The sequence below is a fragment of the Notamacropus eugenii genome, chromosome 3 (assembly GCF_028372415.1).
Source record: "Notamacropus eugenii isolate mMacEug1 chromosome 3, mMacEug1.pri_v2, whole genome shotgun sequence".
NCBI classification, from domain to species: Eukaryota; Metazoa; Chordata; class Mammalia; order Diprotodontia; family Macropodidae; genus Notamacropus; species Notamacropus eugenii.
The window spans coordinates 67,086,371-67,109,445 of NC_092874.1; the positions used below are offsets into that span (position 1 = coordinate 67,086,371).

Sequence of the window (23,075 nt, forward strand, 5' to 3'; positions counted from 1 at the left end):
CAGGTTCTAGTTTCATTACTAATTTTGAATAAATAATTCCACTTCGTAAGGCATTCTTTTCTATTCATGACAGGAAGAAAACACACTCCAAAAGGCACTATGGTGCTTTGTATAAAAAGATTGGACAAAGACCTCTTGGGATCCATAACAAGTAATAAAGTATTAGGTCGTTTCTAGTGAAGAGGTTGTCAGTGATTAAATCAAAACACTTGTTTTTTACAGAAAGCATGACTCACACTGTTCTTTGGGACAAATCAGATGCCACCACTACCCATTTTGCACAATAAAGTTGGGTTACTAAGGAAAAGTGTGCTTCTGGCAAAATCCCATTATAGCTATAATGAGTAATTCAGTTTGATAAGGATACTTTTCACTCTGTTAAAAGGTTATCAAGATTGTCTTAGAATAGTATTCTCTTTACTTTTAACGTTGAAATAATGCCCATCAACTACTCTTTGAAACTATCATTCTAAGAGAAAGTACTAGAAGCAAAAATGAAAAAAAAACCACTAGAATGAGCCATAGTCATTTGTTGAACCCTGATCCAAACAAAATCCATGATGTTCCAATATCCTCCCATACTCCAATGGACCTGTATCTCATTAATGGGAGTATTCACTAGAAATACTCAGACCACAACCCAGTCATACCTAACTGTTCTGTATGACTCTTAGCCATGTCTTGCCATAGGTTTGAGACAAAGGGTTCACCGAATATGCTAAGGGCCTTCCTCATTCTCCTAACATCATGAAGACAGCAGTGGAGCCCACAGACTGTCCATCAGTAATCTCTCCCACTCACTACAGGCCAGCCCATCTTCTTTTTCACTCATACACTTCTTTGCTGATGTCCTTTACTCAACCTAAGAGAAGTAGATCCCATATGTCAATTTTTAACTCAAATAATATGGTTCTGGTTCACTATGGCATGGAAATTACCCAAGGCTCTTCAAAGCTTTGACCACCTCACATGAGCCCAGGCAGTTTCAACCAAACAAAATAGACTTTAAATTCAGTCCCAGAAAAAGCTTAGCTAAGATGTCCGCTAGGTGATGAATTGGTTATGCCCAAGACAAAAGGGCCCACTGTCTGACTCCCATGAATGTTGGCAGTGGTAGGAAAGGGGGAAGAGTATGAAAAGAATCACAATTTTTAGATCATCTTTAAAGATTAATTTATTACTGAATCAAAAATTTTAAATATGACTAATGAATCAGTATAACTAGGAACTAAACCTATATGTATCTGGAAACATTTGAACTACAACAAAGCCAAGACTTCTGATAGTTGCCTTTAATAGGAGGAGGAGGAAGAGAAGGAGGAGGAGGAGGAGGAGAAGGAGGAGGAGGAAAAGGAGAAGAAGGAGGAGAAGGAGAAGAAGGAGAAGGAGCATTTCTTTAAATGAACTTTAAAGTGTGCACAGTACTTCACATATATTTTATTTGGACTTTACAACAATGTTGTGAAATAAATGCTATTACTTTCCCTATTTTATAGATCAGGAGAGAAGTTAAGTGACTTACCCAAAGGTCACACAGATAGTAAGTGTGAGGTCAGATTTGTACTCAGATCTTCCAAACTCCACCACCTCTCTTACTTGATTTTCAAAAACCTTTTTGAGCTCTTCCATGGCCTGAACCCATGGTGTATTTCTTTTGGATGTGTGGGATACAGAAGCCTTGACTTCTGTGTCTTTCCCTGATGGTAAGCATTGTTCTTCCTCATCAGAAAGGAAGGGAGGAAATATCTGTTCACCAAGAAAGTAACCTTCTATGATCTTATTTTTTTTCCCTGTTCTGGGCATTTTCCCAGCCAGTGACTTGACTTCTGAGTTTTCTTTCCACACCCACCACGCCTCCAGATCCGCCCAGACAATGCTTGGGGTCTGAGATTCAAATGCTGCTTCCCAGCCTCAGGGCTTTGGGTGAGGGCAGGGCTGCTATTCAGTGTGAGATTAAGTTCAGGTGCTCAAGTGGGGACAGGGCTGCCTCATGGGGCTCAGTTCCCTAAAAGGGTTTATGATGAGACCTTCAACAATGGATCCTGGCTCCTGCCTGCTTGGGGAGCCTCTGTCCGCTGCTGCCTCTGCTGCTGCCTCCCAAGGGGGCCTGAGTTATGGGGACACCCCACTCCCCTCTCGACCAGCCAAAGAGACCCTCTCACTGACCCTTGTCACCTGCGGGTGGAGGGACCTGCTTGGCCGCTGGAGATTCTGTCCCTGAAGCCCGCTTGGATCTGCTCCTCTTGGTGCCACGCAGCCAAGGCAGGGCTGGGCTCCACTCCGGGTCTGGTGCACTACGGACCTTTTGCGTCAGTTTTTCAGGTCTCTCTGGAACAGAAATCTCCTCCACTCCATTGTTCTGTGGCTTCTGCGGCTCCAGAATTTGTTGGGAGTTCTCCTTTACAGGTATTTTATGGGCTGTGGGTTTGGAGCTAGCATATATGTGTCTTTCTACCCCTCCATCTTGGCTCCTCCCCCCCAAACTCCAAATCTAGTACTTTGTCTGCTATACTTCCTAACTGCAAACTAATATTTCACAAGAACCTATGTTTCATATGGTTTGAATTCCAGATTATGATTTTTTTGTTATAAAGGCTAGTCTTTAAGGACAGAATGAAAGCATAAGCACATATCTATGGTTATAGTCCAGTATCATTGGACTCTAGGGCCATTTACCACACCTAAAACTAATTCAGCAGCCTATCATGTCCATGTAGTGACCTGTACTTTCTATTGAGAAAAATTCTTCCCATTTTTTTCTCTTTGGTCCCACAGCATGAATCCTTCTGCCTTCATTTTCCAGGTCACAAGCTATCTCACTTGTTACAAAAGCAGGATTTTTAAATTATATTAGTCAATTTGATGGGATTTTTTTCTGCTTTCTCCTTGTCTTTTTAAGGGGTTGATGCAAAGTTGCAACCAGATGCACGCTTCCTACCTCTTTCAACAAGATAAGCACTACGACTTATCCTACGACACTGGAGACAAAGCTTTACAATGTGGGCGCCATGTTGATGTTTTCAAATTATGGCTAATGTGGAGGGCAAAGGTAAGCAAACGCGAGATTTTGGGTTGGTCCCTACAGACAGAGACCAGATCTGATCGGCTCCAGTACACCATGTGATCGATTAGTTTCTAGACTGAAAATGCCTCCCTCAAGGGCGAATTCCTTATGTCCAGTTGTATATGTGTATATTTTCTATACCCTCCGTGGGACAAAATATAATCACTTTTTTGTGTGTGTACATGTGTGTGTTTTAAAATAAATAACAAATTGCATCTATTGCTAACTCTTTAGAAAATAAATCCATTCTGATTTGTAACACCGAATTCCCTGTTCCTTAGGCGCCCCTGTTTTCTGACTTGTTGTTTTTACCTAGTGATTGAACACTGGGATAGATTAATGTAAGGCCATAAATTATACCTTTGGAGAACAAGGGGAAAGTGCTACAAAAGCTCATTTGTGGCATTGAGAGGGCAACTGAGCTTTTAAAGAAAAACAACCCTAAGCACTTAATCATCCGTCTTCTATACTACTTTTCTGTTTACCTTATGGGACTTTAACTATAAGAGAATCACTTGTCTCTCTGAAAGTTTGACTCTAGAGCTGAAAATGTGCAGCACTTACTGGACCTAATTGTAGCTGTCTAACAGTATAAATATTATGTTTAAATGTAATCAGGCCAGAAAAGCCCAAAGATGGTTTTTATTTTAACCAGATTCCTGACTTAAACATGACAAATCAGTGACCAGCCCACCTGGTCCCATTTTGCATTTTGTGAGCAGTGATTGCAATTATCTTAAACAAAGCAGTATTTTTTGAGGTGTATAATTATCCTTATAGCTATAGAATAGTGTATTATATTTTCTCTGGGTGTGCCTAGATCAGTGAACAAAGCAGAATATGCTTAAAGCCTTCAGCCACCTACTACTCTCCTCTGTACAATTAAAGCTCATTCTATTAGAAATTGCATTCCTAAATGGGTTTTTTGTTAAGGGACAGAGGTAGATGGTCTAGACTTGTCATTTCATCTGTGTTGAGTACTTCCTGCATGGAAACTCCCACTTTACATGCAAATTATTAGAATTTACTTAGGGTACTGAGAGACAAAGGGACTTGCCAGAGATGGTCATATACAGATTGTGTGTATCAGGGGCAGGGTTTGAGTCCAGATCTTTCTGATTCCAAACCCAACCTTCTATCCACTACATCAGGGCAGCAACCAAATTGTATGCATTGGCAACAAATACACATAGATCAGGAATTCAAATGATTCTCCCAGGCTTTTTTTTTTTAAATAAAGAGATGTTTTTCTTCAGTTGGTTGACATAAATTAAAAGAATGTTAATATCTTTGAGTTTTCAGCAGAAACTTGATCTCTAAATATTTTCCAAGTTTGCTCAGTTTTATTCAGTGTACTGTGATTTCTTCCTCTGTTTTCCATGTTGTTTTTATGGTTACGATGATCACTAAAGACATCTACATGAAAACAAAGTCTCTGTTCCCTAATAGCTCATCTGCCCCTGCTGATAATATTCCGTGTGAGTGCCCTTCAGCATGGAACTTCCCAGCAAGTCTTGGCACGACTAGTTCAGGTGTCATTGAGGACATCAGGTGGGCATCTAATGCCTGACCAGATGAAACTGAAATAAAAACAAAAGACCCTGTATTTAGGCAGCTGTAAAACAGCAAGAAATCATGAAAGGAAAGTGAGTGAGCAGATATAACCCAGCTGCAGAATTGTTTCCAGCCAAATGTTTTTAGAATTTTCCAGGAGATAGGTTGACATTCATTAAAGGATGTATCTTGACATCTAGATAGTGACTATTTCCACTTGAATCTCTTCAATGAATCAGTGTTTTTGGATGTGTATAAAAATAGTGAACACAAAATAGAGTATAGTAGATAGAAAGCTGTCCATGAAGCCCTGGGTTCAAGTCTTACTTCTAGCAGTGTGACTCTGGGCAAATCACCTAATCTCCCAATGTTCTTAGCTGCAGAAAAGATGCTGATCTACATTGGTGTCAAAGGGAATTTCCTCACTTAGGAGTCTGTAACACCAATAAAACCACAGGACCAACCCCTATCCACAATAATAATATAACAACAATAATGAATATTAGCTCACATCTATAAAGCACTTTATGGTTTACAAAGTGCTTCATACAGGTTACCTAATCTGGTATTATAACGATAATGGTAGCGATTAAGCCAATCCTTCCATAGGTAGGAGGGAAGTTGGAGGGATCCGTTCTATATAAGAATTGTTCAGATTGATCCAGAGAATTCAGCTTCTTTCCCAAGAGAAGTTGATGCTAAAAAAAATGTGGAGGTTCCTTCCCTAACTTCAGAAAGTTGTGTTACACACCACAGAACTTGGTCAGGAAAATCAACTTGAATAATGATAAGAATCTAATAAATGTTTTATCATCCAATGTAATTGAGGAATGGGATTTGGGATTAGTAGTACTTTCTATTTAAGAGGAACTAACTACATGTTTTATTATCTATGTAAGGCAGCGTGGATAGTAGAAAGGACACTAGATTTGAGGCCAGAGGACCTGTGTTCAAATCCTAACTCTGTTACATGTGTATGATCTTGGGCAAAAAAGTCAACCTTTCTGGGCCTTAGGTTTCCTCACTTATAACAAAAAAAAAAAAAAAAAGAGTTGATTAGATAATTTCTAACACCTTTTCCAACACTAAGTCTCATGAACCTCCATTATGTATGTGTGTACAAATATATGTAGTCATTTCCTATTAATATGTCTACATACAGCTGTGTGGAGGTGGCCTGTTAGACTGGATAAATAGAGTTAGGCCACCCTATGTTCACATCTCTCCTGTGACACTTTGATCTCCATAGCCCTGAGCAAGACCTCCTTTAAGACCCCTTGCTCAAACAAAGGTCATTCATATTTTAATTAAGCCCGAAAGAAAGACTAGATTTAGGGAGGCCTGAGGGAGTCAATTTAAGAATACACTAATAAGGTGCATTAGTTTGTGTTTGCCTTATATGTGTTTCTTTCTGCTTATTAGAATGCTGAGCTCCATGAGAACAGGAACTAGCACTTGGCAAAATGCTTTGCACATATTAAGAACCTAATAAATACTCTTTTCATTCATTCACTGCCATTTTGAAATTAGAATACAATAGAATACAAATAGCAGTTATCTTGCAATACACAAGAAATCTTGCTTAAAGCAGAATTATGCAAAAAGCAAGTTTTGTTCCTTCAATGTGTGATAAGCAAATCAATTAAGCATTTATTAAAGCCCTATATACGCAACGGAGAGATGGCAGGGCATAGGGAATAAAAAGTCAGTCTCAAAGTCAGAAAGACCTGGGTTCAAGTCCCATCTCATATTGACAACATGACCCTGGACAAGTAATTTAACAAGTCACTTAACAAGTCTTAGTGTTCTAGGCCAGTGGTCTCCAAAGGATCCTGAACTGTACATAAAAATCCCTATAGACTGCATATTGGCATAGAAAACCACAGATTAACATTATCTATGTTCTGTTGTATTTTTATTTATTTTGTAAAATATTTCCCAATTACATTTTAATCTGGTTCAGCCACACTTGGGAATGCTATCCCATTTCACACATCTACTCTAGGCAACCTTCTAAAGACTATAAGTTTCTATTTGCATTTCTCTAATCAGCAGTTATTTAGAGTTGTATTTTTCATATGACTAGAAATACCATCTATTACTTTGTCTGAAAACTGCCTATTCATACATATCCTTTGACCATTTATCAATTGGGGAATGACTTGCATCTTTTATAAATTTGACTCGGTTCTCTACATAGTTGAGAAATGAGGACTTTATCAGAGGAGGTCTTTTTATCTAGGAGTTCTGGTATGAATGAAGTCACAGGTCCACCCCTATCCCCATCCCTACCACATGCCAGGCACTGTGTTGGTACTGGAGATTCAAACATGAAAATGAGAGAGTCTCTACTTTCCAGAAGCTTTATTCTACTGGAGGGTCTCGGATGGTCTACAATCAGTTTAATACTTCAATAGCAGAATTCCTGTTGCAGGCATCTTAGCTTCAAGGATCCAGCAATTTTATCTGCAGATGTGATAGAATTCTAGGACTCAGCAGGTGTTTTGCAAATCAGCTGAGTGACCAGGACCCATGGTTGTCATGGCATTTCTTGTCTTTTTCCTGTCCCATGCCTTTGTGGATAACTGCCAGCTTTCTTGCACTAAGTTTCAAAAACCAATGTTTGTCTACTAATGAATACAAATTGATATGTTCACTTGCATAATCATATACATTGCATTCAAGAAGTCCTTATTTTCTGCTTACAATGTGAATTATAAGTGCCATAGCTAAGGACTTCATTGGACCAAGTATTAGGGTTAGTGAATGAATACTTGATAGTACTTTTTTATAGGCAAGGAAACCAACTTCTGAAGATGTTTCTCTCCAAACAAGGGGCTGAGACAAGAGAGACAAAGGGCAGAAAAAGGAGAGAAATAGGAATGGCTAAGAGCCTTAGCACAGTGACCTAACATTTGTGGTTTTTCTGGGTACATTTATAGAAGACCTCTTCTTATTACCTCTTCAAGGTGATTGAGTTTAAGTGATTTGCTCATGGTCACACAGCTAGTACATGTCCGAGGCAGGATTTGAACTCTAGTCTTCCTGACTCCAAGTCCAGTGAGCTATGTACTGTGCCACCTAGCTGTCCCAAGAATCTGTCTTACTAAGACAGACAAACTAGGTATATAGGGAGCTTTCAAGCAGACCCTCCAAGACTAAGAACCTGTTTATTCCATGAGAAGAAAGGGAGAAGATTTGGTCTTTAGCTAAACTTTATGAGTTATATCTAAAACCTAGAGGTAATGACAAGCCCCACTGGCTAGTGCCCTGTCTACCATTGTTTTTAAAACCAGTAGGAGGGTAGACACTCCCTATTATGCCTTCAGAATCCTTGTAAGGACCTAATACTCTTCCACTTTCTATTTGAACTGTAATCATTTGTGAGTATGCTGACTTTGGAGTCAAAGGATCTGGGTTTGAATCTTGACTTCGCCATTTGCTACCCAGATGACCTGGGGTAAGTCACTTTGGTCTGGAGACTTCTCCATTCTCATTTATAAAGTGATGGGGTTCAATTAGAAAATCTTTGAGGTCTCTCCTAGCTCAAAATTTATGTTAATTCTACAACTTTTGAAAAATACTGGTAGGAAAATACAGAAGTCATATGTTGGTGTCATGGAACATCATCTCTCACAGCTTATCAGAAACAAGAGTATACTAAAAACTGTTTCTAAGATTAGTGTTTGTATATTTAAAATGCTGGAACGTAATCCCCTTTAGTGCTGAAATAACCGTTTCCATTCCAGTGCCTAGCCCTAGCACATATGTAGGTACCTCATAAATGGTAGTTGATTGATTTCATCCAAACTTCTCAACTGTAGCAAACATTTCTATGTGGTAAGTCAAGTGCTAATGGATAAAGAAACTTAGGCCCATGGAAGTTAAATGATTGGCCCACGATTACACAATGAGTTAATGGCAGAAACAGAAGCAGGGCTAATTCTGAAACTTAATCTTTCTCCCTTAATTAGGTTATAACCAGTCTACAGTCCTAGAGCTGATGTGCAGGTTCACATCTACACCACAGTGTTCCAGAGCTCCAACTTGTAAGAGAAACGTTTGGCCATCCCAAGGTCCATGCTAAGTGGACCCACATGTTCGGTTAATCCTAAGCAATCAGAACCTGCAATAATTCCTCAGGGTCAGCGTGGCATGGCTCTAAGCAGACCAGAGCATGCCAGAGCTAGGCTAAAACCCTATGTTCCAACAGGGCTAAACTAGAACCCATTATTATCCTGGGTCTGAGGGTTTGAGAAAGATTCTGCAGAAAATAAGATGTGACATCCCCTAAACTGCACTTCAGTTGTTACGAGACAATGACATATATCTCTATCTTTTCCCAGCCAGACCACATAAAGTTAGACTATAAACAGGGAAGTTATCACTTTGAGTTATCCATCTTGGTTTAATTATTGTTAGAGAAACATTAAGTGCTCCTGTTATGGGTAGTAGCTATTTTCTAAGTCATTCTGTTGGCACTCAATAAACGTTAAATGATGGAGAGAAATCATTTTAAAAGCTGTTTAAAAGAGTTCTGCTGCCTTAGGGACCAAAACTAAGAATTAAGGTCATAGGTGAAGATGTGGTCGGGACCTTTAAAGCATCCAGTTCAGATGCTTCATTTTACAAATAGGTAAACTGAAGTCCAGAAGGGCTAGTTCACTTGCTCAAGGTTACACAGCTAGTTAGTTGTAAAACTAAGATTAGCACCCAGATCCTTTGACTTCAAATCCAGAGCTCCCTCCACTGTACCATACTCCCTATTTTATACACTTGCAAGAATTTTTCCAAGAGTTCTAGAAACATAACTTGAGAGGAAAGTGCTACAGAGGCTGTGAAGTAGGAGTTTGGTTTCTGGAATCTGCATGGACTTTTTCCAGCTCTGACTAAGAGCTTCTGTCCCCCATCAGGCACTAACTAAACTTTATGTTCCTTCTCTTAGGGGACCATCGGATTTGAAGCACAGATTGACAAGTGTTTGGAGCTGGCAGAGTATTTATACAATCTTATAAAAAATAGAGAAGGATATGAAATGGTGTTTGATGGGAAGGTATGACAGTAGTCTGATTTACCTAATCCTAACTTTGCTCCAAATGAGAAATTGTTGGTGTCTTGGGTAAATCATGTGCAAGGAGCAGTGTTTAAGATGGCAGTTTCCATGATCCAGAATGGTCACTTTAACAGTGCTTTCATGAGATGCAGGGGCTACAAAAACTGTTATCTAGGGGTTATCTTAGACTCCTCATTCTCTCATCCCTTGTGTGCAATTAGCTGCTAAATTCTGTTTATTCCATTGCTAGCACTCTGGTGCAAGCTTTCATCACCTCATGACTGAACTAATCCAACAGCCTGCTGGATAGTCTCCCTACCTCAAGTCTCTTCCCACTCTAGACCATATTCCACTCAGCTATGAAATGGTTCTTCCTAAAGCACAGGCCTGACCATGTCATATATATGTCCTATTATATAAGTTCTCCAGTGGCTTCCTATCACCTCAAGGGTCAAATATAATGTCCTCTGTCTGACTTTTAAAACCCATAACAAACTAATCCCTTCCCTCCTTTCCAGTCTTTTTATACTTTACTCCCTTCTTGATACTCTGTATAGATAATATATTGAGCTGGAGAGAAATCAAAAATCCACTTTGGATGGAACATATATAATGAATGAAAATTAATTCTGAAAAAGTAAGTTGTAGTCACACTATAAGGGATGTTAAATGGAGGGGTTTGTGTTTGTGTTTTATCCTGGGTCAGGAAACGATTTTTGATCAGGGCAATGGCATAGCCATACCTATGCCTTTGGAATATCATTTTGATAGCTGTGTGGAGGATGGATTGGATAGAGGAGAGACTGGAGTCAAGGAGACCAGTTAGGAGGCCATTACAATAATCCAGGTAAAACATGATGAGGGTCTACAATGGCAACAGTAAGAATAAAGAGAAGGAGACAGACATGGAGATAGATACAGAAGTGAGTCAATAGGTCTGGTAAACTAATTAGATAGCAGAAGTGAGATGGGGAAAATGTTTTCCTGTTTTCCAGTGTGGTTTTTCCAATTTCTCCCCCTTCCCTACACATTAATTTTGGAATAATTTTTTCCTAGATGAGTGTGCCACATAGACTTACAAGTCCATTATTCAATATAGGCATCTCACATCAACTCCCCATATTATATTTATAGGACAAAGTAGATTGAGGTCTTAGAGATATACTACTGGGTTGATGTTTGCTGATTTTTTTTTTAAAGACTATCTCTACCTCACCCAGATAAATATGTGCCACCATACTTGAATCTCCCTATTTATGGCAAACATCATATATACAGCATATCCTGTCATTCATTCACTCATTAAATAAATTCACTGTTAATATATCAACAATCAATAAGTGTTTCACAGAGAATGTCAAAGAACACTAATTAGCAGTCATTGGTACTAACCTACTTTAAGTATTAATTATGAGGTAAAGTTTTGTTCAATTTTTTTACACATAGCCTCAGCACACAAATGTCTGCTTCTGGTATATCCCCCCAAGTTTACGTCACTTGGAAGACAATGAAGAAAGAATGAGTCGCCTCTTAAAGGTAAATGATCCTTGACTTCCTATGATATGTATATTGGGTTTTCTACATATGTATGTATGTATGTAATTATGTATGCATACACATGAAGGACCCTATTCAAGAGAAATGTGTCATCAGTACAATGGTTTTTCAAATGAGCTGTTACACACTGTTTTGTAAACATAGAGTGCTTGTTAGTAGTAATTTGAGGAAACCTGAACATGCCTATGCTCTCACTACCTTCATTTACTTCCTCATGCTTACAGAAGAATTTATGATGTCTTAAAAATAACTAATTAAGTGATCGCCCTTCCTCCATTGCCATAACTAGAGCAGTAAAAATGGCAGCAGGTACATGGATGGAATGTTGAAGTGAAGTTGGAACACTCAGGCTCCAGACAGGCAGCAATGGAACACAGCCTTAGTGCCTTTAACTTGAACTACTCAGAGCTAAAACCATAAGAGAACTCAGTTGTGTGCAGTTCAAGGGAGCCCATGAGGAAGGCAACTGATAACTGGATAGTGTCCAGAGGAAGGGGACCAGGATGGTTAAGAGCCTTGAGAATATGTCATAAGAGGGTTCATTGAAAGGACTATGGGCATTGAGCCCAGAAAATGGAAGATTTGAAGAAATGTGATTTGTTATTTTTCTTCAGTTGGTTCAATCATGCCTGATTCTCTGTGACCCCATTTGAGGTTTTCTTGGCAGAGATACTGGCATAGTTTGCCATTTCCTTCCTCCAGCTCATTTTATAGATGAGGAGACTGAAGCAATCAGGGTAAGGAACTCGCCCAGGGTCACACAGCTAGGAAGTGTCTGAGGACAGATTTGAACTCAGGAAGATGAGTCTTTCTGACTCTAGAACTGGCACTCTATCCACCGTTCCATGTCACTGAAAGGTAAAACTCACATTGTGTACCCCTCCCACCTGCTCCCCAACATTCTGATACAAGTAAAATCAATGTAAAATGAACATTAATAGAAGTCTTGAAGGGAAAAAGAAGTCCAAGAAAGCTATTAACCTGGGAAGGAAAGGTATAAAGGGAGAATCTGGGCCTTGATGATGACAGTAGGATTTTAAAGGTATACATACACATATTTGTATATTGTACACAAGTACATTTGTACATGTTTGTCCAGGCATCTATGCAAAAGTGTGTATATGTATAGATATACTAGATAATGATATACATATGCACATACACAATACACATATTCATACACATACACATGCATATATTCACATATACATGTATAGATACTCATATGCATACCCATATGTATGCGAACTTGGTGTCTTCTTTCTAGTATTTATCTTTGAGGGGATGGAATTACAGTAGACAGATAGTCAACCTTAGAATCAAGAAGAGTCAAGTTCAAGTTCGGAGTCGAACATATTGGTTATACAAGTCACTCAACTTTTCAATGTCTGTTACCTCTCTAAGACAGGATTGCATATCCTTCTCATATCATAGATCCTCTTAGCATCTATTAGATGCTAAGAAATTATACATTTATTCCTAGAATAATGCTGGGGTTTTTTTCTTTCTTTTGGAGGCAATAGGTTTTAAGTGACTTGCTTGGAGTCACACAGCTAGCAACTGTCTGAAGCCAAACTTGAACTCAGGTCCTCCTGAGTCCAGGGCCTACACTCTATCCACTGTACCAACCTAGTTGCCCCTGAATGATATTTTTAAATGTAAAAAATAAAATACTTAAGATGACAAAGGAAACATATTATACTAACAGCTATCAAAAAAAATTCTTTTAAATAAGATCATAGTCCCCAGATTAAGATCCCCTTCTCTAAAACTATTAGTTGTAGAAAACTGGGGGCCTTTATTGAGAGAAAAGTGTCCTCAACACAAGTTCCTTACACCAGTGAAATCACAGGTCCTCACCTAAAAACAACCTGTGGGGAGCCACCCCCCTGGTGTCAGAGAAGCAGCCCAGACCCTCCCAAGCTCACTGTCTGATTCATTAAGGAACCTGGAACAAGTGATAACTTTGCCTTTAATCTCTCTATGTAGTATGGAAAGCAAAAGCTGGCCTGCGGAACCTCTCTCTAAGGGATTGCTTGGAGAGTTGACCTTTTAAGAAACTGACAAATTTAGTGACCTATGGTTACTCGAACACACTTTTGGAACAGAAATTCCTATGAGATTGTACCTTATGTTCCCTCTTCTACAGGGATGTTGATCAAAGACAGGCAATGTGAGATTGTAGTTGGGAGAAAGTGAAGTGAAGAAAAGTTTAAGAATTTAACTTTGAGAGAAATATTTTCTTTTCCTTTTGAATTATCAGAGATTTGCTCCCCAAAATAGTCTTAGAAATGGAAAGCTGTGTGTGGTCTTTTTAAAAATTATTTCCAAAATTAGTCTAAGTTTCATCTTTCATTGAGGATTGTGGCTAAAAGAGGGTTTTTTTGAATTATCAATTGAAAATTTATTTAAGTTTGGATGAATAATGTGTTTTTTGGTCCCTCCACCTTGAGGCGCCCAGAACCCTGTTCAAGTTCAAGGTTAAAAGTTCCTGTGATCTAGCCCCTCACCTTAAACTTGAACAGATTTCTGGGCTTCTCTGCGGCAAGACCAAAAGACAGATTACAGGCAGATGACAGAAGATAAGCCATTAGAAATGAATCAAGACCCTCACAAGATGCTCTGAGAAATGACAGACATATTCTAGGAAGGAGATGCTTGAGAAGAAATGAGAAGAATATTGATTATATGAAAGGAAAACTTGTGATTTCCCTAACAGTGTCAGGAATGATGCTTTTTTTTATTTAAATGATAAAAATTGGCTTTATTAGTAACTAACTTTGCTTATTTTAAAAAGAATGCTAGAATCAGATGATTTTTTATCCTTTATTCTTCTCCTAAATGAAACCACTGACTAGGTGAAGAATGAATTCAACTGAACAAACATTTATTAAGGACCTATCACCTTCAAGGCAATATGTTAGGTCCCAGCAAGTCAATGACAAAAACACAACAGCACCTACACTCAGGAAACTTACATTCTCCTGGAAGGGAGAGACTAGGCTAAGCAGTGTAGTAAAAACCAAGGCAGAAGCAAGCACTAAAAATGATGCCAGAGAAGGGAGGGTCAGAATCTGAACTGATCCTTAAAGGAAGATGAATATTATGAAACCTATCCAATGGTTCATTTGAAAAATACTTTAAAGTTTGCTAAGCACTTTACCTACTTCATTTGATTGGAGGCTTAGAACAACCCAGGTAGGTAGATACTCCAAATAAATATTATTACCCCTTATTATGAATGACTATAGAAAGTAATGGCTAGAATGCTAGGCTAGAAATCAAGATGACCAGAATCCTTTCTCCTAGTGGTGTAACCCTGGGCAAGTGACTTAAACTCTGTGTTCCTCAGGAAATTCCATAGGATTTATTTTCTTTCTTGGGTTGAGTTGGATTAATCTGTAATTGGTATAAGGAGTTCCCATATGAGGAATTACAAGCACTAATTACAAATTCCAAACAAATCCTTCCCATATTCAAATTTACACACAATGAAACTGAAACACATTGAGTTTAAGTGGTTTGTCTACATTTATATAGATAATAATTGTTAGAGGTAGAATTTGAACTCAGATTTTCCTCTCTAAAATCACCCGTGTAGATTTTAGCATATTATATAACATAGGATAGAAACAGAAATCTTTGCCTGGGAATCAAGGTTAGCATACCATCAAATCTTTAACATGCTTTTGACAATCAAAATATTGGAAGAGAATGGTAAGAAACCCATAATGAATTCTCTCTTGTATTCCTGTTTCCATTACTGAATCTGTCTGTCTAGATAATTGCTTTAGCTTTCTGGGCACTAAGAAATGGAAATGTAACCACACATGCATTTTAAGTTTAATCTTTCTCCATTTACATCTAAAATGAATGAGAAAAACATGTTTGAGGAAAGAGTTTTGTTCAATGAAAAACCCTTCAAAAATAATCTAACTAGAGAAGGGCTGAAGGGAAACAGGTTAAGATTTAAGAAATAAAAAGGGACCATAAAATTGATGGGGGGTAGTGTACATAGTTATATATGTGCCTTAAAGAGGGGACAAAACAGGATTAGGGTAGTCTCAACTCTTCCCAACCCTTAGATAAGGCCAGAACCTAAGACCAAATCAGGTCCACTGAGGCAAAGTTGATTATCAACCAGAGGGATTACCTTTGGTTACTAGTAAGGATTTGTGGAGATCAGATCCTGATATGTTAATTAGGTAACCTGTTAACCTAAAGGTGGCAAGAGAGTCTCCTAATAAAGGGATTGGGCCTAATGAATGCCAGTCAGGGTGTTTCATGGTGGGTGGGTCAAAAGTCACCATACCCAACCTGTCTATAAGAAGACAGAACTTTGGACAGCAGAAGCAGGTTTCCAGACAGAGACAGCCTTATCCCCACAAATAGATTTTTCAAATTTCTTTATTTTTAACATTCTTTTTTTAAAATTTTGAATTCCAAATTCTTTCTCTCTCTGTGTGTGTTCAATCCCTGTACCACTCATTGAGAAGGCAAGCAATTATATCAATTATATATGTGAAATCCCACTTTCCATATTATTATTCCATATTTCCAACTTATTTTTATATTAGCCATGTCACCAAAAAAAAAGGCAAGAAAAAGAAAGGGAAAAATTACACTTAATTTGCACTCAGAGTTCATCAATTTTCTCTCTGGAGGAGGACAGGATTATTGACCATGAGTCTTTCGGAATTGTCTTGGGTCACTGTATTGATCAGAGTAGCTAAGTTGTTCACAGTTGATCATCATTACAACATTGCTGCTACTGTGTATAATTATCCCCTGCTTCTGCTCATTTCACTCTGCGTTAATTCACATATGTCTTCCCAGGATTTTCTAAAACCATTCTGTTCATCATTTCTAATAGCACTATGAAGTCTAGAATTCCCCTGACTGGGAAACTCTGTACCTTCCCAAGGGTCAGTATCCCAGTGCACTGGGGTATTCTCAGCTTTTCCAAACAGAGGAGTTAATTTTATCCCAAAGAAAGAGGCCAGGCACACCAAATTGATTACAGATAGTAGTTTAATCAATAGGATTACTTACAATAATTACACCAGTCTGGGGCGGCTGCCAGATGAAATAGTCTCAGTAATGCATGAACCTCCACACACCCCCTCAAGACCCCAGGAAAGCCCAGTGATAATTATAGAAATCAGGCAAAGGGAGGAGGAGCAATAGAGTGCTTCACTGCAGATTGGTAGATATTTTGGGTTTTCTGCTTAGTAATGAGTTCATTTCCAAGCTTGGGCTAAGCCAGGGCTGTTGTTTAAATGCCAAAACACAGGGTTGTGTACTGGTCGTGTCCTGGTAATGAACTGGTCACCTTGTCCGTGTTATGGTTTTCACTAATCATACTGTGTAAGTTATGGTCACCATACCTAAGTTATGATTTTCACCAGTCACAGTGTTTAAGTTACAGCTTTCACTTCTTACTGCATTTTATGACTTTTCCCCAACAGGGAATCCACAGCACAATTTACCACCATTTGTTCAGTCATTCTCCAACTGGTGGGCATCCCTTAAATTTCCAATTCTTTGTCACCACAACAAGAGCTGCTATAAATATTTTGTGTACAAAAAGTCTTTTTCCTTTTTCTTTGATCTCTTGGGACACAGACTTAGTAGTTGTGTGTGTGTTTGTCCTCTGTTGCCAAAGAAGACTATGCCATCAGAGAAATGATGACATGACTTGTACTTGACTTTGTTTTGAGTGAGGGAGGGTTGTGCATGTCATCAGCCTCACTTCTCCTCCAGAGCCATCTGAATCCAGTGACCAGATATTCGTCAGAATGACCAGAGATGACCCAGGATGAGGCAGTTGGGGTTAAATAACTTGCCCAAGGTCACACAGCTAGTGAGTGTCAAGTGTATGAGGTGAGATTTGAACTCAGGTCCTCCTGACTCCTGTACTGGTGCTTTATCCACTGCACCACCTAGCTGCCCCCTTAGTAGTTGTATTGCTGGGTCAAATGGTATACATAGTTTTATAGCCCTTTGGGCACAGTTCCAAATTTTACTCCAGAATGGTCAGACCCACTTACAATTCCATTAACAATGCATTAATATCTCTATTTTTCCACATGCCTTCCAACATTTATCATTTTCTTTTTCTATCATCTTAGACAATCTAATTGGAGTAAGGTGGTAACTCAGAGTTGTTTTAATTTGCATTTCACTAATCAATAGTGATTTAGAACATTTTTCTTTGACTATTGATAGGTTCTGTTTCTTTTTCTGAAAGCATCCCGTTCAAATCCTTTGACCATTTATGAATTGGAGAATGGCTCTAATATTTATAAATTTGACTCAGTTACATATATAAATATGTGTGTGTGTGAGAAATGAGATCTTTATCAGAGAAACTAGCTGTAAACATTTTTTGATAGTGCTTCATTGTCTATGGTACCCTTTAGCAAAATGAAGTTTTCATGATTATATCACTTAATTAGGTTTCTTTTTCTTTTTGCTTTGTCTGAGATCATGACTGCTACCTTGATTTTTTTTTTACTTCAGCTGAAACATAATAGATTCTGCTCTAGCCTCTAGTTTTAAATCTGTGTATGTCTTTCTGTTTCAGTGTGTTTCTTGTAAACAACATATTGTTGGATTCTGGTTTCTAATCCATTCTATTTGCTTCCATTTTATGGGTGAATTCAACCCATTCACATTGACAGTTATGATTACAAACCATATATTTCCCTCTGTTCTATCTTTTTCTGTTTATCCTCTTGTCTCTTTTTACCCTGCTCCTCCTCAAACATCTGTTTTGCTTTTGTCTATTGACTCCCTTAAACCACTCTCCTTTTTATCACCCTCATCTTTCTCTTATTGCCTTCCTCTCATTGTTCTTTTTGGGTTTTTTATCAACTAGGTAGCACAAGCGATAGAGTGCTGGACCTGGAGTCAGGAAGACCCATTTTTCTGAGTGTAATCTGGCCTGAGACACTTAATAGCTGTGTGACCTTGGCCAAGTCACTTAACCCTGTTTGGTTCAGTTTCCTCATCTGTAAAATGAACTGCAGAAAAAAATGGCAACCCACTCTAGTATCTTTGCCAAGAAAACTTCAAATAGGTCATGAAGAGTCAGACATAACTAAAATTTATGAACAACGATATGATTTCTATATCCAATTGAGTGCGTGTGTGTGTGTGTATACACATATATACATACATACATATACACACACATACATACATACATATAATTCCCTCTTTGGACAAATTCAGATGAGAGTGAGGTTGAAGTACTATCTGCCACCATCCCCATTTTCCCTTCCACTGTAAAAGCTCTTTCTTAAGCACCTGTTTTCTGTGAGATAATTTTCTCCATTCTTCCTCTCCCTTCCCCCTTCAGTGTATTCTTCTTTCTCACTCACCCATTTTTTTTAGACCATCCCAATGTAATCAAGTCATCCCCATGTCCTTTGTCTGTGTAGTGGGGCAGATACAGTGGATAAAGCACCAGTGCAGGAGTCAGGAGGACCTGAGTTCAAATCTTGCCTCAGACACTTGACACTCACTAGCTGTGTGACCTTGGGCAAGTCACTTTGCCCCAGTTGGCTCAAACTGGATCATCTCCAGTCATCTTGATGAATATCTGCTCACTGGATTCAGATGACTCTGGGGGAGAAGTGAGACTGGTGACCTGCACAGCCTTCTCTCACTCAAAACAAAGTCAAGTGAAAGTCATGTCTGTGTAGTGTCCTTCTAATGGCCCTAATGATGATAAAGTTCTTAGGAGTTACACGTATCGCCTTCCCATAAAGGAATGTAAACAGTTTAACCTTACTGAGTCCTCTATACTTTCTTTTTCATATTTATCTTTTTTATGCTTCTCTTGAGTCTTATATTTGACTGTCAAATTTTCAACTTAACTCTAATATTTTCATTAGAAATGCTTGGAAGTTCTCTATTGCATTAAATATCCATTTTCCTTCCTGAAGGATTATACTCAGTTTTTCTGGGGAGGTTATTCTGAGTAGGTTATTTGCAATCCTACCTGCCTTGCTTTCAAGAATATCATTTTTCAAGTTCTTCACTCCTTTGATGTGAAAGCTACTCATTTCTCTATGATCCTGACTATGGCTCCAAATATTCAAATGGTTTCTTTCTGGCTATTTGCAATTTTTTCTGCTTAACCTGGGAGCTTTATAATTTGTCTATAATATTCCTGAGAGTTCTCATTTTGAGATCTCTTTCAGGAGGTGAACAATGGCTTTCAAGTTCTATTCTACCCTCTAGATCTAAGATATCAGGGCAGTTTTCCTTTATAATTTCTTGAAATGTGATGTCTAGGTTTTCTTTTTATTATGGCATTCTGGTAGTCTAATAATGCTTAAATGATCTCTCATTGATCTGTTTTCTAGGTCAGTTGTTTATCTGATGAGAAATTTCACACTTTTTTCTATTTTTCATTCTTTTGACTTTGTTTTATTATTTCCTGATGTCTAATGCAGTCATTAGCTTCCACTTATCCAATTCTTTTCTTTTGTACCTCTTTTTCCACTTGACCAATTTTGCTTTATAAGGAGTTCTTTTCTTCAGTAATTTTTGTCCTTCTTTTATCATTTGGCCAATTCTATTTTTAAGATAGTTTTCTTTAGTATTTTTCTTTAGTATTTTTTGTGCCTTTTCAAACAAGCTATTGATTCTCTTTTCATAATTTTCTTACATCACTCTCATTTCTTTTCCCAATTTTTCCTCTACTACTCTCATCTCTTTAACTCTTTCTGGAATTCTTATTGAGTTTGTGTCCAACTGGAAGCAGGGGTGAGTTCTTTGGGGCTTTGCTTGTAGCTGTTTTCATATCACTGTCTTCCAAACCTGTGTCTTCCCTAGCAGCTTTTTTATAGTCAGGTTCTTTTGTTTGTTTACATATTTTTTCAGTCTATTTCTTGACTTTGAACTTTATGCTAAAGTTAGGCTTTGCTCACCTAGGCAAGGGGAAGCATTGTCCCAAGATGTAGGGTTTTTTATGTCCTTATTTTCAGAGTTTTTGGGGGTGTTTGCAAGATAGTGTTATCCAAGGAGAGGTAGAATCACTGCTCTCCAGATCTTCCCTCTGGTCTTTACATAGGAAGGGTCCCTGGTCCTCCGCTAGCACTCCTCTTTACCCTGAAACTACAACCAGAGTCCCTGCTCCCTTTTGATCAATCACAAGGGCTTCTTTCCACCCTGCAGCTGAGATCCAGAACTGCATATGGGTAATAGAGATGCCAAGTAGCATCGTGTCCTGCACCCAGTGCCAGCTTAGCATCCCCTATGATTTCTTTCTGACTCCCTCATCATCCATGGTCAGTAGGAGCTCCTAAAGCTGCCCCTCCTGCTGCTGCTGTTACAGTCACCCCCTAGGTCCAGCACTGCTGCCATTGCCACAGGTGCTCCAGGCTGGCCCCCCACCACAGTGACACAGGCCTCTCCTTCCAGCCTCCTAAGGGCTGGGAAAATGCCTCATCCTGACCTGTTGTTGGCTATGCCACCCCAGAATTCAACTATTTGACACGTTTTAAAGTTGTTTGGAGAGGAATGTTAAGAGAGCTCAGCTGGATTGCTGCCTCTACTCTGCAATTCTTCATGAATACAATTAAGATAAGAATCTGTCCTTGTTAGAAAATAAGATTGTGAGCACATAAGAGGCTCACTCTGATAGACACTGAAACAGAAAGGGGGCTTGTGATAGGTTACTGATTACTACAATACAGATAGACCCATGTGAAGTAGGGATAGATGAGTGGTAACAGAGAGCTCTATTCAGAAATGCCATTATTCAGTCTTGGAGGGCACTTCCTCTGGAGTCACAAGACAGATATATTGATAGCAGTGTCTCTGGTTCTTTTGTCTTCATTATACTCAGTCATTATCTCCAACTCTTCTATCACCTTAATACGGTCCATTATGGCTTGAAGGGCTTACAAATGGGGAGGCATGGATCTAAAAATAAAGAATAGAAGCAATATTGGATGAGTACTTTTAGGAAGGATGTACTATAGTAAATACTTTTTAAGTATTGGGTAATAGCAAAGGAAGGGAAATTTGATTAATAAATGTGACTTTTAAAGTTCAAGATCAGTTTTCTTCATCTCCTTTTATTATATTTGTTATTAAAATGAGTAATTAACATTGAGAACATTTTTAAAATTTTTTTTATTAATTTTATTTATTTTCAGTGTTCCACAATCACTACCATATAACTTAAATTTTTTTCCCGACTTCCCCCCTACGTCCCCCTTCCCTCCCTGAGATGGCATACAATTTTAGATAGGTTCTACCCATACATTCCTATTAAATACATTTTCACCATGGTCGTACTGCATAGAAGAATTGAAATGAATGGGAGAAATCAAAAAACAAACCAAAATGTAATACAAAAGAAAATGATCTGCCACATTCTGTAATAGTTCTTTCTCTGGATGTGGAAGGCATTTTGCCTTAAAATACAATTGGGAATTTATTTTAAGTCCTTGCATTGCAATGAAGTTCCAAGTCTACAAGAAAGAACTCTCACACACTGTGGTCATTGCTGTGCACAAAGTTCTCCTTTTGCTTCATATAAGTCTTTCCAGCCCTCTCTGAAGTCTTCCTGTTCATCATTTCTTATAGCACAATAGTATTCCTTTGCATTCATATACTATAACTTATTCAGCCATTTCCCAATTGGTGGGCATCCCCTTGATTTCCAGTTATTGGCCACCACAAAGAGTGCTGCTATAAATATTTTTGTACATGTGGGACCCTTTCCCATTTTTATGATCTCTTGGGGTTACAGCCCTGGAAGTGATATTGCTGGGTCAAAGGGTATGCATATTTTTGTAGTCCTTTGGGCATAGTTCCAAACTGCCCTCTAGAATGGTTGAATCAGCTCACAGCTCCACCAACAATGGATTAGTGTTCCTTCTCTCCCACATCCTCTCCAACATTTATTATCCTCCTATTCTGTCATGTTAGCCAATCTGATAGGTGTGAAGTGGTATCTCAGAGTTGTTTTGATTTGTATCTCTCTAATCAATAGTGATTTAGCATTTTTTCATATGACTATAGATATCTTTAATTTCTTCCTCTGAAAATTGCCTGTTTATATCCTTTGACCATTTATCAATTGGGGAATGACTTGCAATTTTGTACATTTGATTCAGTTCTCTGTATATTTTAGAAATGAAGCCTTTATCACAGACACTAGCTGCAAAAATTTTATCCCAGTTTTTTGCATCCCTCAAAATCTTGATTGCACTAGGTTTGGTTGTGCAAAAACTTTTCAATTTAATATAATCAAAATTATCTGTCTTGCACTTCATAATGCTTTTTATCTCTTCTTTAGTCAAAAATTTTTCCCTTCTCCATAAATCTGATAAACACACTATTCCTTGCTCCACCGATTTGTCCACAGTATCAATCTTTATACCTAGATCTTATACCCATTTGGACTTTATTCTTGTGTATGGACTCAGGCATTGGTCTATGACTAGTTTCCACCATACTGTTATCCAGTTTTCCCAGCAATTTTTGTCAAATAGTGAGTTCTTATTCCAGAAACTGGGGTCCTTGGGTTTATCAAACAGTAGATTGCTATATTCATTGCCTACTGTGTCTTGAGTACCTATTCTATTCCACTTGTCGACCCTTCTGTTTCTTAGTCAGTACTAACTAGTTTTGATGATTGCTGCTTTATAATACAATTTGAGATCTGGTAGCACTAGGCCACCTTCCCCAGCATTTCTTTTCATTAGTCCCTTTGATATTCTGGACCTCTTTTTCTTCCAGATGAATTTTGATATTATTTTTTTCAGCTCTAGAAAATAATTGTCTGATAGTTTGATTGGTATAGCACTAAATAAGTAAATT

The 23,075-nt window shown here is 38.3% G+C and overlaps 1 protein-coding gene and 1 long non-coding RNA gene across 2 annotated transcripts in view; one reads left to right on the top strand and one right to left on the bottom strand.

Annotated features, from left to right (window-relative positions):
* The window catches only part of GAD2 (glutamate decarboxylase 2), a 90,682-nt gene that overhangs the window by 57,987 nt on the left and 9,620 nt on the right, over nt 1–23,075 (top strand). The window contains exons 13-15 of the mRNA XM_072651759.1: nt 2,900–3,049; nt 9,564–9,671; nt 11,118–11,207. Coding sequence (XP_072507860.1) covers nt 2,900–3,049; nt 9,564–9,671; nt 11,118–11,207 — 348 coding nt within the window. The remainder of the gene's footprint in view (nt 1–2,899; nt 3,050–9,563; nt 9,672–11,117; nt 11,208–23,075) is intronic.
* The window catches only part of LOC140532823 (uncharacterized), a 31,729-nt gene continuing 24,895 nt past the window's right edge, over nt 16,242–23,075 (bottom strand). The window contains exon 3 of the long non-coding RNA XR_011976679.1: nt 16,242–21,167. This is a non-coding gene — a long non-coding RNA (uncharacterized lncRNA). The remainder of the gene's footprint in view (nt 21,168–23,075) is intronic.